This window comes from Onychomys torridus, chromosome 4 (assembly GCF_903995425.1).
Source record: "Onychomys torridus chromosome 4, mOncTor1.1, whole genome shotgun sequence".
In the NCBI taxonomy this organism is placed as follows: Eukaryota; Metazoa; Chordata; class Mammalia; order Rodentia; family Cricetidae; genus Onychomys; species Onychomys torridus.
In genome coordinates, this window is record NC_050446.1 from 46,773,547 (window position 1) to 46,787,829 (window position 14,283).

The 14,283-nt window shown below is 39.8% G+C and overlaps 1 protein-coding gene across 3 annotated transcripts in view; it reads left to right on the plus strand.

The window, feature by feature from the left end:
- Positions 1–14,283, plus strand: part of Ubr3 (ubiquitin protein ligase E3 component n-recognin 3) — a 149,790-nt gene that overhangs the window by 21,876 nt on the left and 113,631 nt on the right. For 2 of the 3 annotated variants that reach the window (XM_036183531.1, XM_036183533.1), the window contains exons 3-5: positions 367–525; positions 5,227–5,370; positions 5,902–5,951. In XM_036183531.1, coding sequence (XP_036039424.1) covers positions 367–525; positions 5,227–5,370; positions 5,902–5,951 — 353 coding nt within the window. The remainder of the gene's footprint in view (positions 1–366; positions 526–5,226; positions 5,371–5,901; positions 5,952–14,283) is intronic. The other variant, XM_036183532.1, reaches the window with a different exon arrangement.

The following is a 14,283-nucleotide window of genomic DNA, read 5'->3' on the forward strand; positions in this document are numbered from 1 at the left end:
GTGAGTTAATTGTAGGGTGGGTGCTGGGCAGATACTAGTTTTCTAATAGAATTCTTTATTTTTTGAAACAGGGTCTCAGGTAACCATGTAACTCTGGCTGGCCTGGAATTTTCTGGCTAGCCTTGAACTCAGAGATCTGCCTGCCTCTGCCTCCTGAGTGCTGGCATGAAAGGTGTGCGTCTAGCAGAGTTCTTAGTAGTGACTTTCTTGGCTATAAAATATCATCAAAACCACTAAAATTGTGAAAGAATAAAATGTTACTGTTCTGAACAAAATATTTTAATTATTCTTCATTATATAATTGTATATATATGCATTTATATACATATATGAAACATATGTGTTATAAATACATTTTCTTTTTAGCAGCTGATACACCATCAGAAAAAGATCTTAACAAAGTCCTACAGCTTTTGGAGCCTCAAATTTCCTTTTTAGAAGACCTGACTAAAATGGGAGGAGCAATGAGGTCTGTTCTTACTCAGGTGTTAACAAACCAACAAAATTACAAAGATCTGACTTCTGGTAAGTGAAATGTTAGGAGAAATGTGCAATTTACTTATTCATTGTAATAAAAGTAGCATATTTAGAATATAAAGATGAAATTAATATTTTTCATAGAATTCTAAAGCTTGAAATTATTAAGAAACTTACAGATGAGGAAACTGAACCTCAGAAAACAATTTACATGGCCTTTTAGAAACTCGTCCACTAATTTCCGTTGCAGCATCCAGTCCCTTCATTAGGTCTGCTGAAACTTAGAGGAGCTCAGCTCAGGTTGCTGGTCACTGACTTTAAGTGCTTTCACCTGCTGAACCTCTCGCCAGACTAGAGTACCCGATTCCCAGGTGTTGGGAAGAAATGCTAGTACTTCACTAAGAAGGCAGCATTTATTCCAAGTAAAATCTAACAGCAGAAGTTGTGAGCTGTTGGCCATGGAATTGGGTGGTAAAGGGGTTAGATTCCAGGTAGATGTTGTGGTGTTTGTCATAAACAACACACAACGGGACAAAAGACGAGGCAGCTGTCTGGAAGTAAGAGCAGGTAGTACACATTGTGGACTCTTGGGGAAGGAATGGTCATGACGGTTCTGGGAGACTGCCTGACTATGTACAGTGGCCCTGAAGCAGGTCAAGGTGGTCCTGCTGAGTAAACAAAATGCACAGATCATCATAGTAGTCTGCTGAAGATGGTGGAAACTGGAATTTTGGGGCAGAATACCAAGGAGTGGTGGGCAGACCTTAGGACAACCAGTGAATATCCAGTATGAGACTACCTAAGGTTTTGTTTTGTTTTGTTTGTTTTCTGTTTTTTTCTTTTTAGATTTACTTACTTTATATTTGTAAGTGTTTTGCTTGCGTGTATGTATATGCACACATGCATGTCTGGTGCCTATGGAGGTCATCAGATCCCCTGGAACTAGAGTTACATATGGCTTTGAATTGATATGTGGGTGCTGGGAATTGAACCTGGGTCTTCTGCAAGAACATATGCTCTTAACTGCTGAACCATCTCTTGCCCCCATCTAGGATTTGTTAGGGATTATCTATTGTGGGTTAAAAATAGAATAAATATCTGTAGGCAAGCAGTGTTAGGTAACTGAGGTTTTAGTTCAACCACCTGAAAGAGATCTTTCTATTGCTGTAAGCATCTGGTTCTGAGTTACCAGAAGATCAGACCTTGAGTAAGTAAGGTTGACTATAGGCTAGTCTTAAGAAAACTTGTAATCAAAAGAGAAAACACATAAATGAGCTCATGGTCAGAGGATAGATAGAGCTCAGGAGTTAAGAGTGGGGACTGCTTTCCCGAGGGACCCAAATTGGCTCCTAACATTCATATTTGGACTGCTTACAGGTGGTGGTAACTCCAGCTCCAGGGGCATCTGATATCTGACCTCCGAGAGCACTGCCCTTGTGTACAAATACACACACACACACACACACACACACACACACACACACACACTAACAATGCACCTTAAAAAAGCTCATAATCCAGATGGTACAGATGGCTGAGCAAGTAGAACTTGCTGCACTAGCCTGACAACCTGGGTTTTGATCCCAGAATCCACAGTGAAAGACGAGAACCAATTTCCAAAGTTTTCCTTTGACCTCCACATGGATGCCATGCCATGCACAAAGTACCTGCACCCACGTGTAACACACACACACACACACACACACACGCACACGCACACTCTTTAGAAGGAGCCTCATCACCCAACTGTACCTGTACAGAAGACAGACTATCAGGTGGCTCCTCTCAAGGTAGAGGTCCTTTCAGCACATTGAACTTTTCACAGAGGTGCCACGTAGGAGGTGTAAAACAAAGCCTTTATAATTTTTTTTCCTTCTGTACTGGCTCAAAGTATTCAGCTTGTGGTTGAACTGTCTTATAGAACAAAATTTAGTACTCTAAGGATCGAGAATCTTCTATATTAATAAAAAACAAATTGGGATGCCAGGAAATAAGAAACTCTATGCTAGAGTCAAGATGTGAAGAGCCTTTTTAAGTTGACCAAGATGATGGGGTAGATGCTGCATTTAATAGATAAAGACATGAAAACAACTAGTATACATTTGTCTAAAAAATAAAAGGAAAATGTGTCTAAAGAATGAAAGGAAAATAGGTATCAATGAGTGAATCTTAACAAAGAAATGTAAACAAAAAGAGCCAAAGTGAATTTGTATAACTGAAAGTTACTGTAAAGTACAGTGATGGGATTGAAAACTTTAGGCAATAACTTAATAGCCAATTGGATAGGATAGAAGAGCCTATGTTGAAGACATAATAGCAGATCCGCCAACCTGGTAAACAGCAAGAGATGGCTGAACCAAATGTATTAGTCTCCGGGACTTATCAGAACCAGATAATCTAGCACAGTGGTTCTTAACTTGTGGGTCGAGGCCCCTTTGGATGTCAAACAACCCTTTCATAGGGTTGCCCAATACTATCAGAAAACATATTTATAGTATGATTCATAACAGTAGCAAAATTGCAATTATGAAGTAGCAATAAAATAATTTTATGGTTGGGGGTCACCACATCAGGAACTTTTATTAAAGGGTCACAGCATTAGGAAAGTTGAGAACCATTGATTTAGCATGTGTGTTATTTGAGACCAGAAATATTAGAAGAATTTAACTGAATTTCCTCAAATTGCATGAAAAAAATTGGTTAGAAGATACAAGGTACTTAACCCCAGCTAGGATAGACAAAAAGAAAATAACACCTACATACCTTCCATATACCAGGTAAAGAGACTACCAGGTGAGACTGTTTATGAATAAGGATGAACTTAATTCTTTGGAGGGACTAAAAAGTCCAGGGTGTTGATAAGAAACAACTATTTAGGGGGATAGTGGCTCAAATAAGGCTCACATATCCAAAATGTGCAATTTTATACTTTTCTGTTGCTCTGATAAAATACTGAGGCCAAAAGTGATTCATGGAAAGAAGGGTTTATTCTGGCTTTGATTTTAGAGGGAGAGTCCATAATGGCGGGTAGTGGTGTTGTATCGTGGCAGCAGGGAGCTGGAGCAGAAGCTGAGAGATGATATCTTTAGCCACCGTACAAACCAGAGTGTGGACTGAAGGTGGAACAGAGCTGTGAACTCAGAAAGCCCACCCCGTCATAAACTGCTGCTCCAGCAGCTGCACCGCTTTCATAGACAGTGCAGCCCACAGGGAGCCCGTGTTCAGATGCTTGAGCCTACCAGGGGCATTTCTCACTCAAACCACTACATCATTCAAAGGTTTAACCTCAAGAGTGAGGCAATATCACCTGCTTTTGGTCAAGAATTAACCGGAAAGCCTATAAAAGGCAGCTCAGGCAGAGTTTCAGGGAATGACGATCGTGGCTTCTCTTTGGGCTTGGGGAAAAAATTGAAGATAGGTGAAGATCATACTTTAAGTGGATGTGGTGGTTCAAAACTATAATCTCAGTTACTTAGGAGGTTGAGGCAGGAGGATTTCAAGTTTGAGGGGAGCCTGGTTCATAGGGAGAACCCTGTCTTAAGAAAAGGGGTAGGGGAGATTTTTGCCTGGATATCTGTTATTTCCTTAAACTAGAAATGGTTCTTTTTTCCTCCCCCCAAGACAGGGTTTCTCTCTGTAGCCTTGGTTGTCCTGGAACTCTCTCTGTAGACGAGGCTAATCTCAAACTCAGAGATCCACTGCCTCTGCCTCCCAGGTGCTGGGATTAAAGGTGCGTGCCACCACTGCTTGATTATGTATTATAGTTTTAATTTTTTTCTTTTTCTTTTCTTTTTTCTTTTTTGTTTTGTTTTGTTTTGCTTTGTTTTTGGAACTGAGTATCGAATCCAGGGCCTTGCGCTTGCTAGGCAAGCACTCTACCACTGAGCTAAATCCCCGACCCCTGTTGTTGTTTTTAGAGACAGGGTTTCTCTGTAGCTTTGGAGGCTGTCCTGGACTAGCTATGTAGCCCAGGCTGGCCTTGAACTTACAGAGATCCATCTGCCTCTGCCTTCCGAGTGCTGGGATTACAGGCATGCGCCGCCGCCACTCCCCAGCTAGTTTTAATTTCTTAAATGTGATAAGATGATTGGAAAAAACAAGATCAAATGTAATTTCACTTGTAATATTTGAAAATTTCTACTGAATCTTTATCTTCTCTGGAAAGCCTTTCTGAGCACTCTTCTTTGGATAAGTCTAACGTACTTGATGTCCTAAGAACATAGATGCTCAGGTCACCTATGGATGTCTGCTTAGTAATTGTCATCTACAGCATTTTTAAAATAATTTACTTAACTTTATATACATTGGTGTGAAGGTGTCAGATCCCCTGGAGTTACAGACAGTTGTGAGCTGCCATGTGAGTGTTGGGAATTGAACCTGGGTCCTCTGAAAGAGCAGTCAGTGCTCTTAACCACTGAACCATTTCTCTCCAGCTCATCTACACCATTTTCTCTTGCCTTTCTTTAACACTCATTTTCAGGTTTCTGGAAGGTTGGATCATGCCTTAGGATGCCTTTTCTATAGCCTTCTCATGTACTTTAGATGCTTAATAGATTTCAATCCTGTTATAAACTGCTGCTCATTCTGGGATTGTCAGTGCCAAGCATAATCATAAAATAGTAAACAAATTTTATGTTATTGTAGTTTCCTCTTCCATTATAATATTTACTCATGTGTATTCACAGGATGACTGTTTTTGATTTTGAATGCAATATTTTCTTCTGACTCTAACTTTGTTTTAAACATTAGGTCTTGGAGAAAATGCTTGTGCAAAGAAAAGTCACGAGAAGTACCTTATAGCTTTGAAGAGCTCTGGACTCACATATCCTGAGGATAAGCTTGTATATGGGATGCAGGAGTCAGCTGCTGGTACTAGCACTCTGGTAGTTCAAGGTGTGTTTAAATATTTAATTTGAACCGTAGCGATGATACTTTATTACAACATAAACCCCCTCAAACTTCCTTGTGATTGGACAGATTTATTTTGAGCTTTAACGGTGTCATTGGTTCTATTGGAGTAAAGAAAGAATAGATCGGCCTTTCCTTTCCTCACAGAGGAAGGGGTGGGGGCATGGTGGGACAGTGAGGAGAAGTTGTTCAGTTTTTAGTGTTGGGGTTCAGTGTGTGAGAAGTGTAGCTTTAGACTTTACCACAGTGTTTGAGTAGTCTTGGCTTAAACCTAAAAAGCAAGCTCCTTCAGAAACACCATTTATAATTATTAAATTTAGGTTTTTACTGGAATTTTTCTGTTGGCATATCTGCCTGTTAGAGAACACTTTAAAGTTGAACTCTGCAAGGGAACTTTTAGATGAGATATATTTTTAGACTGATATAAAATTCTGATAGTTGCATATCTCAAAATAATTTTCAAGTACATTTGTGTATAACTATTATGATGGACAACTTTTTTTCTTCCATCTGAAGGTTTTGCAGGCGCTCCAGGAGCACTGGGCCAGGCAGAGTCTTCAGATGAGGTGAGATTGAAATTTTAAAACATTTTAGAAATGGAATTTTAAATGTTTTAGAGCTATAAAGATTCATGGTTTGGGGTGGGGAGACTCCTCAGTAGGTAAAGTGTTTAGTGTGCAAGCATGAAGACCTGAGTTTGCATTTAAGCACCTACATGAAAGCCAGGTGTGAGCTTACACCTGAAACCCTGGGGCTAGGAGTTGGAGATAGGGGTGAAGGGGCTCACTGGTCTACCAGCCTAGGCAAAATGGAGAGCTCCAGGTTCAGTGAGAGTCCCTTGCCCTCTAAATATGGTAGAAAATGTTAGAAGGAGATATGTACCCAATGTCGATTCTGGCCTTTGCAAGTACAGGCAGGGGCACACACCTGCACATGCACACACACCTCCCACTCCTCCAATGCAGAATTAACATAAAATCAAGGTAGGATTTATGAAAAAAAAAAAAGGTTTATGGTTGTTATCTAGTATAAGTTCCTTACGCATCTCGATACTTAGTGGAGCTTGAGTAGATTCTATGTATCTAGATCACAGGTACTTTGTGACAGGACAAGGGGTATAATAGATGGTTATTCTTTATATGTAGAAAAAAACCTTAAAACATTCAGTTAAGGAGCTGGACAAGGCAGTGCATCACTGTAATCCTAGCACATGGGAGGCAGAATCATAAAATGTGTGCTGGCTCGTGCCTGTGATCCCATCACTTGGAAGGTGGAGGCAGGAGGATCAGTTTAGAATCATCCTCAGCTACTTCTCAAGTTTGAGACTGGCCTGGGATATATGAACTTGAGGCTAGTCTGGGTTACTTACCTCTTTGTCTCAGATAGTAGCAAGACAAGACAAAATGAAAGGGGACTGGAGGTGTTGCTTAGAAGTAGATTACTTGCCCAACATTTGGAAGGCTCCCAGTTTCATCTTCACAGCGTACACACACACACACACACACACACATGCACATGTACACGAAACAAACCAACCCCTGAGGCCAGCATGGTAACATATGTTTATTCCTAGTGTTGACAAGATTAAAGCAGGTAGATTGTGAGTTTGAGGCCATTCTGGGTTAAAAAAAGTAAAGAAAAAATTTGTATTAATTTTTTTCTAGTTAATGAACCCCAAATGGCTTTCATTATAACATTTTTACAAATGTATATATATCATTATGCTTTGCTCATAGTTTCTCTTTCCTTCTACAAGCTCTTGTCCCCTCTTTCCCCTACTGCTGACAATTTTACTTTATTTTCCTGAATTGAATTTGATTTCTGGCTATGGAGAGAGCCAGCTTTTGAAAGAGATGTTTTTTCCTCTGAAAGAAGTAACTTCTGCTTAAACTCTTAGAATTCTAGTTGCAACAGCATAGTGTCTTCTGGTTGGATGCTAGAATGGCATCCTTTGAGAGAGAAATTACTGCCAAGAGTCATTTCTGCAGTGATAGCAGAGGATTTGAGTTATGGCTCTTCGTTCATTATTGCCTGGCTCTGTCTTTTAAGGCCTCTTGGAGTCATTCCTCTTAGAATTTCATCAACTTCTATATGGGTTATTTTACTTACTTCAGAACTAGTTTAGTTGTTTACCGTTAGAGAATTTCCTACGTTCATGATGTACTTTGAGCAAATCCACCTCCTTCCCTCTTCTGCACTTCTTTCCCTAGTCACTACCACTTCCTCCCTCCTTTATATACTCCTTTTTAAACTCAGAGGTCACTTAATGTATGTCTGCAGTCCCTCAGGGGCTGCATCCCTGAAGAGAAAGGGTTCTCCTCCTCCCCAGTAGTTGTCAGTTGCTGGAAGCTCCTCAGGTGGTGGTGGGGGACACTGAGTGTGGGGGGGACTTCATGAGCCCCTCCCTGTCTATCCTGGAGTTTTAGCTGACTTGATGTTACGGAGGTCTTGTCCATGCAGTTACAGCCACTAAGAGTTCATGTTTGCAACAGAATTGTCTCATCTGGCAAATACTGTTTTATTGCAGATGTCCACTCTTTCTTCCGTGATGGTTCCTCATCGTGTGTGTGTGTGTGTGTGTGTGTGTGTGTGTGTGTGTGTGTGTGTGTAAGTAACATCTGCCGCATTTAGAGTTGAGCATACCATAATCTCTTATTTTCTGCATGTTGGGCAATTGTATGTCTCTAAGTTAATCATCATAAGAAGCTTTTCTGATGACGGTTGAAAGATGCAGTAATCACAGGTATAAAGATAAGAACATAGGGGTAGTTTATTATTAGGTCTCTTTTTGTTTTTGTTTTTTGAGACAGTTTCTCTGTGTAGTCCCTGGCTGTCCTGGAACTCACTCTGTAGACCAGGCTGGCCTTGAACTCAGAGATCTGCCTGTCTCTGCTCCCTCCCCCCCCCCAGTGTTGGGATTAAAGGCATGTGCCACCACTGCCTAGTTTATTAGGTCCATTTAGTAGAATCATAGTATTAGGTTCTCTTTTAGGGCCAGTGATCTAGCCAGACATGGATTTGGGCTAGGTACCAGGCATGAGTTCCATCTTGTGGAGCAGGCTTTAACTCCAGTCGGAAAGTGGTTGGTTATTCCCATAACATATTGGACCCAGTGGGCATATCTTGCCAGGCCAGTTGTTATTGTAGGTCCCCCAGTTCAGAGCTGTGTAAGACTGTTGTTGTAGGATGGAGAGCACCTTCTAGTATGGTGACAGTAGGAGTGAAACTTTCAGCTTGGTATCAGCCTGATCTCTCTATGACTTGAGTTCTATGACCCAGACAGGTAGTGTCTTAAGTAATAAGGTCTTTCCATTCACATTCTGGGGAGTAACAAGAACAATGGCAATAACCTGTATTGTTTAAATTGTATAGCTGGAAGCAGACTGAATGGATATCTGCACAACTTTTTCTTTATGAGAATTTTTAGGAATACCACTTTGTTTCCTTTCATGTTCCCCAGGGTGGCATACAATTCATCCTAAAAAGAACTTGGACTTCAGAGTAGGCAGATCTGTGTTTAAAGCTTGGCTCATTATAGCCTTATATGCCAGATTATTTTATTTTTCAACATTAGTTTTCTTATGAAGAAAATAGTGATCATTTTAATGTTATAATTAATTGGGATAATATCTATAAAATCACTTTAATGTCCCTGCCACAAATTTACACCTATTTCCTTCCTTCCTCCCTTCCTCCCTTCCTTCCTCCCTCCCCTCCCTCCCTCCCTCCCTCCCTCCCTCCCTCCCTCTTTCTTTCTTTCTTTCTTTCTCTCTCTCTTTTTCTCTCTCTCTCTCCCCCTCCTTCCCTCCCTCCCCCCCCCCCCCCTCTTGTGCGTGCGAAACAGGGTCTCATGTAGTATAGGCTAGCCTTGAATTTATGTAGGTGGGGATAACCTTGAAGTCTTAATTTTCCTGCCTCTGCTTTCCAAATAGTGGGATTGCAGGCATGTGTTACCGCACTTGGTTTTCTTGGGAACTGGGGAATGAACTGATTGATCTCTTCAGGCATGCTGCCAAGCAAGCCTTCTACCTCTTAGACTACATCCCTAGCCCACAAATTTGGGTCTCATAAATGTTTCCTATTCTGTAGTCTTATGTGTTGAGGGATTAAAATATATAAGTCACACTACAGAAATTTTAGTTTATCTTTCCTGAGAAATAGTTACTAAAGCATGATTTTAAGGAAATGAATTTACTCTTCAGCTTTTAATTGTTTAAGTAATATGCAGATACATTTGGTGTTTTCCTGGCAATTGAGATGAACGTTCTTGTGTATATCCTCTAGCACTAGTCCCTCCTCTGATACTGTCATTTAATAGTTTTCAAGCTTTGACAGATCCATTTCTGTATAGCTAAATTACACTACTGTTAGTGAGAAAGGAAGTAAAAAATGTGTCACTCCTTTGTGGTCTGCTTTTATTTGCTCAGTAATAAGCTATGCAAATCTATCTTTGTATGTTATTTTCATTGGTGGTATAATATTCAAAATAATGGAAAAAACTACATATTGTCCAATCGCATTCTTGATTTCTGATTATAAGTCACTGCTTCCATTTCTTTTTTTTTTTTCAGGTATACAATAGTTCTCTAAGATAGAATTGCTTAGTGACAGGGCGTGTGCATGTATATATATATATATATATGTGTGTGTGTGTGTGTGTGTATACACATACATATATATATATATATATACATACATACACACATACATACACATACACACATTTTAATAGCTTATATTTATTTTTGGTTATAAAAGTCACACGTAAACATTTAAAGTAAAAAGTATAAAGGCAAGCTGGGTGGTGGCGCATGCCTCTAATCCCAGCACTCAGAGGCAGAGACAAGCTGAGTTCAAGGCCATCCTGGTCTACAGAGTGAGTTCCAGGACAGCCAGGACTACACAGAAATCCTGTCTTGAAAAACAAAAACAAAAAGCAAACAAAGAGAAGAAAAAGTAGAAAGGTTACCATTACCTAGGGCTAGTCACAGAAAGATCTTAGTGATTATTTCAGGGAAATCACTATTTGAAGATGTTAACTTTTATATAGGTTATATTTATTGATATATACATACATACACCACATACCTATTGTCTTTGTTTTGTGATTTTAATTTTATTTTGAAATATTGACTTAGTATGAAAGTCATGCGATATAGCAAAAACAAAAAGAGGAAGCAATGAAAGGTTCTAAAATTATGAATGCTGTAGCTAAAAGGACCTGAAGGTTCAAGAAACTGAATTCCTGAGAATTAACTGATTCATCAGGGCAGTGAATTTTATGCAGTCAGTGGTGGAGTTGAAATCAGACACCAAGTCTGTTAATCTGCTTGCTCTGTATTGCTGTGAAGTTATTGTTCATTTCTATCGCTATTGTAGAAACTATTGTTGTTGCTGTAGGGGTAGTTGTTGATGTTATAGAGCAAATTTGTCTGAAAATTTTATGGCCTAAAAATAACCATTTTAATTTGCTTGCATTTTATGGCTTAGAAATTTGGGACTGGCAGCTGGATAGTTGTCTTGGGTTATCTCATGTAGTTGCAGCTCGTTTCTTGGCCAAAGCTAAAGTTATCTGAAGGTCAAACTGAGATGGAAATCTAAGATGGTTTAGTCACAGGGCTCACAGTTGATACTGACTGTCCAGAAGGAGCTCTGGTTGTTGATCAGAGTGCTTACATCTGGATTCCCCGTCAAGGCAATCTCAAGTTGGACTTTAATGGTGGCTGACTTAACAATGTGAGCTAGCTTGGAAGTTAGTGTTTCTTTTACTGCCTACTGTTAGGTACAAGTAAGTTGCTAGGATGGGCCCACCCACATTCAACTGAAGGAGAGAAATATGATCCTACCTCTAGATGAGAAAAATGTTAAGGAATTTATACACGTGTTTTGTAAGTTCCATAATCACAATGTGCCATTAGCCATTCTTTTTCTTGAGTTCTCTTGATATTCGATAATGACTAGGAATTATAATTAAATAGCATTCCAGTAGTTGTTACCTATCCTTTGATAAACACTGAGAATATGAAATATTGTAGCTAGTAATGACTTGAAGAGTTTTAATAAGAAAGTTTTATGTATAATGACTGTTATTATACATCAAGAGAATGAAAGCTTATATTTAAGATTGGTAAATATTTTGGGAGGGCTCTTCAAAATACTATTTATGTGTGTACATATGAGGATGTGTGTGGGGGTACTCATGGAGGACAGAAGAAGGTGTTGATACTCTAGATTTGTAGTTACAGGTAGTTAGGAGTCTCACATCTTTAGGGATACTAGGAACTGAATCCAGTCCTCTGCAAGAACAACAAGCACTTGTAAATAGATCCATCTCTCCATTGTGTTGTGTCGTGTGTGGTCATGTCGTGTGTCGTGTGTCGTCGTCGTCCCGTCCCGTGGCCCCCCCCCCCCCCGTTTCTAAAGACAGGTCCCACTCTGTAGTCCTGGCTGGCCTGTAACTTGCTATGTAGACCAGACTAACCTTGAACTCAGAGAGAGAGTTGCTGTGTCCTAATACGGTACATGGTACACATGTCCCACCATGCCCAGCCCCCCCCCCCCCCCCTGTTTTTTTTGGTTTTTCGTGACAGGATTTCTCTGTAGCTTTGGAGGCTGTCCTGGACTAGCTCTGTAGCCCAGGCTGGCCTCGAACTCACAGAGATCCACCTGCCTCTGCCTCCCGATTATAGGCGTGTGCCACCACTGCCCGGCTTCAGCCCCCTTTTTTGGGACAGGGTGTCTTATTTAGGATTTCTCTTGCTGTGGAAACACCATGACTAAAAAGCAAATTGGGAGCTGGGTGGTGGCGGCGGCGGCATGCGTCTTTAATCCCAGGACTAGCGAGAGAAAGAAAGGGCTTGTTTGATTTACACTTCCTTATCACTGTTCATCATCAAAGGAAGTTAGGAGAAGAACTCAAAAAGTGCAGAAACCTGGAGGCAGGATCTGATGCACAGGATATGGAGGGGTGCTGCTTACTGGCTTGCTCAGCCAGTCCAGTGATGGCACTACTCACAATAGACTTAACCCTCTCCATCAATCACTAATTAAGAAAAAAATGCCCTACAGGCTTGCTTGCAGCCCAGTTTTTATGGAGACATTTTCTTAATTGAGGTTCCCTCCTCTCCAGTAACTTCAGTTTGTGTCAAGTTGACATAAACTATCCAGTACACAGGGTCACTCTGGGTAGCCCTGCCTGTCTTGAAACTCTCTATGTATACTGGGCATGGCAGAGATCTGCCTGTCCCTGCCTCTTGAATGCTGGGATTAAAGGTATGTATACACCACCACGACTGACAGAATCTTACTTTGTAGGTCAGGCTGGCTTAGATTTACTATGTAGTGCAGATTGCATGGACTCACAGTACGCCCCTTGCTTCAGCCTCCAAGTTGCTGGAATTATGGGCATGAACCACCGCACCTGGCTCAGAGAGTTGATTTTTCCTTTCTAAAGTGAAAGGAAATGTACTAGAAATTGCTAGTATTCTTTATAGCTTAAAGAACAAAAGGTTTTTAAATTTGATGAAGAACCAAGTTACAATGTTACTATTAATCTTCTGTTCTTTTGAACTTCCTGTCCTATTTTGTTTCTTATTTTTTAATGGGAAATACTGTGTTAGGACCATTGGCTTGCATGAAAAAAAAATCACTGGGAGCTACTTTATAAGTACAAAATGTGTTGAGTTGTATTGTGATTTATTTAGAGAGAAAAAGAAGCATTTCCACCCACTCACAAAGCTAATGGCATATTTTAAATTTGTATTGTACTTTTTTCCAAACATTTTTGCACATATTACTATAATGATTAAAATTAACAACTCAGGAAAGAATAGACTATGCAAATAAAGGAGGAAATTGATGAAAGGATGAGCTAGAGTGTCGTGCCTAGATGGAAAGCCTCTTGAATGAGTCACTTTTGCCATTTGAAAATTTCATTAAGCCTTTTGAAACCTGCCCCCACCTCCTTCCTTTTTCTTTTTCTCTTATATTTTTAGTATCTGGCAACTGCAAGTACCATAGCAAATTGGCTTTAGTGTTCATATTGAAATTTAATGAGGCTTGATGATTGGAATTTCTATACTTTTACCCTATAGGCTCACAGATTAGCAAGCCAGCCCTTTCATTATTTCAGTCTGGTAATCCAACAAATTATAAGTAAAAGACAAGAGGACAGTTATATTTTAATTACTTTAAATCGAGGTAGTTATAGCAATTAAAAAGTATTTCAAAGACTAGATCTGTAGCTAACTCGTGGGGCAGTTGTTCAACATGCACACTGCCTTGGGGTTGATTCCCAACATGTATAGAAATAGACCTCAAGCCCAAATCAACAAAACTAGAATTTCAAATTGGAAGAGATATCTAATTTAACTTTCAGTTTTAGGACGAAGAAACAGGCTTGAGAAGTGGCTCAGTGGTTAAAAGCACTGTTCTTCCCGAGTACCTGAGTTTGGTTCCCACATCCATCTGTAATTCTAGCTCCAGTGGTTCTGAATCTGATGCCCTCTTCTGGCCTCCGAGAGCACCCACACATGTGTGGCATACCTACTACATACATACATATAAAGTATTTGAGTAAGAGAAATAGACTTGAAGCTGCAATAGTAGCAAGATTTGTTTCTGTTTTGGAGTTTTATTTGAATGAATATATATATCAATCCATTTAATTTTGATCATGTCGGTGTATTAGGTACTTGTCTCTGTTGTCTCCAGAGTAACAGAACACTGTGTACTCAGCAGTGCTATTTATATACATGACATTTTTCATTATATTACTTCTTACCCTTGCTTGTATAGCTCATCTGAAGTAAGAGAAAGTGTTTGTGCCACATGGAACCAAAAATAAAATCAAGAACACATCTAATTTTTATGAAATACTTTAAAATTTAGTACATATAT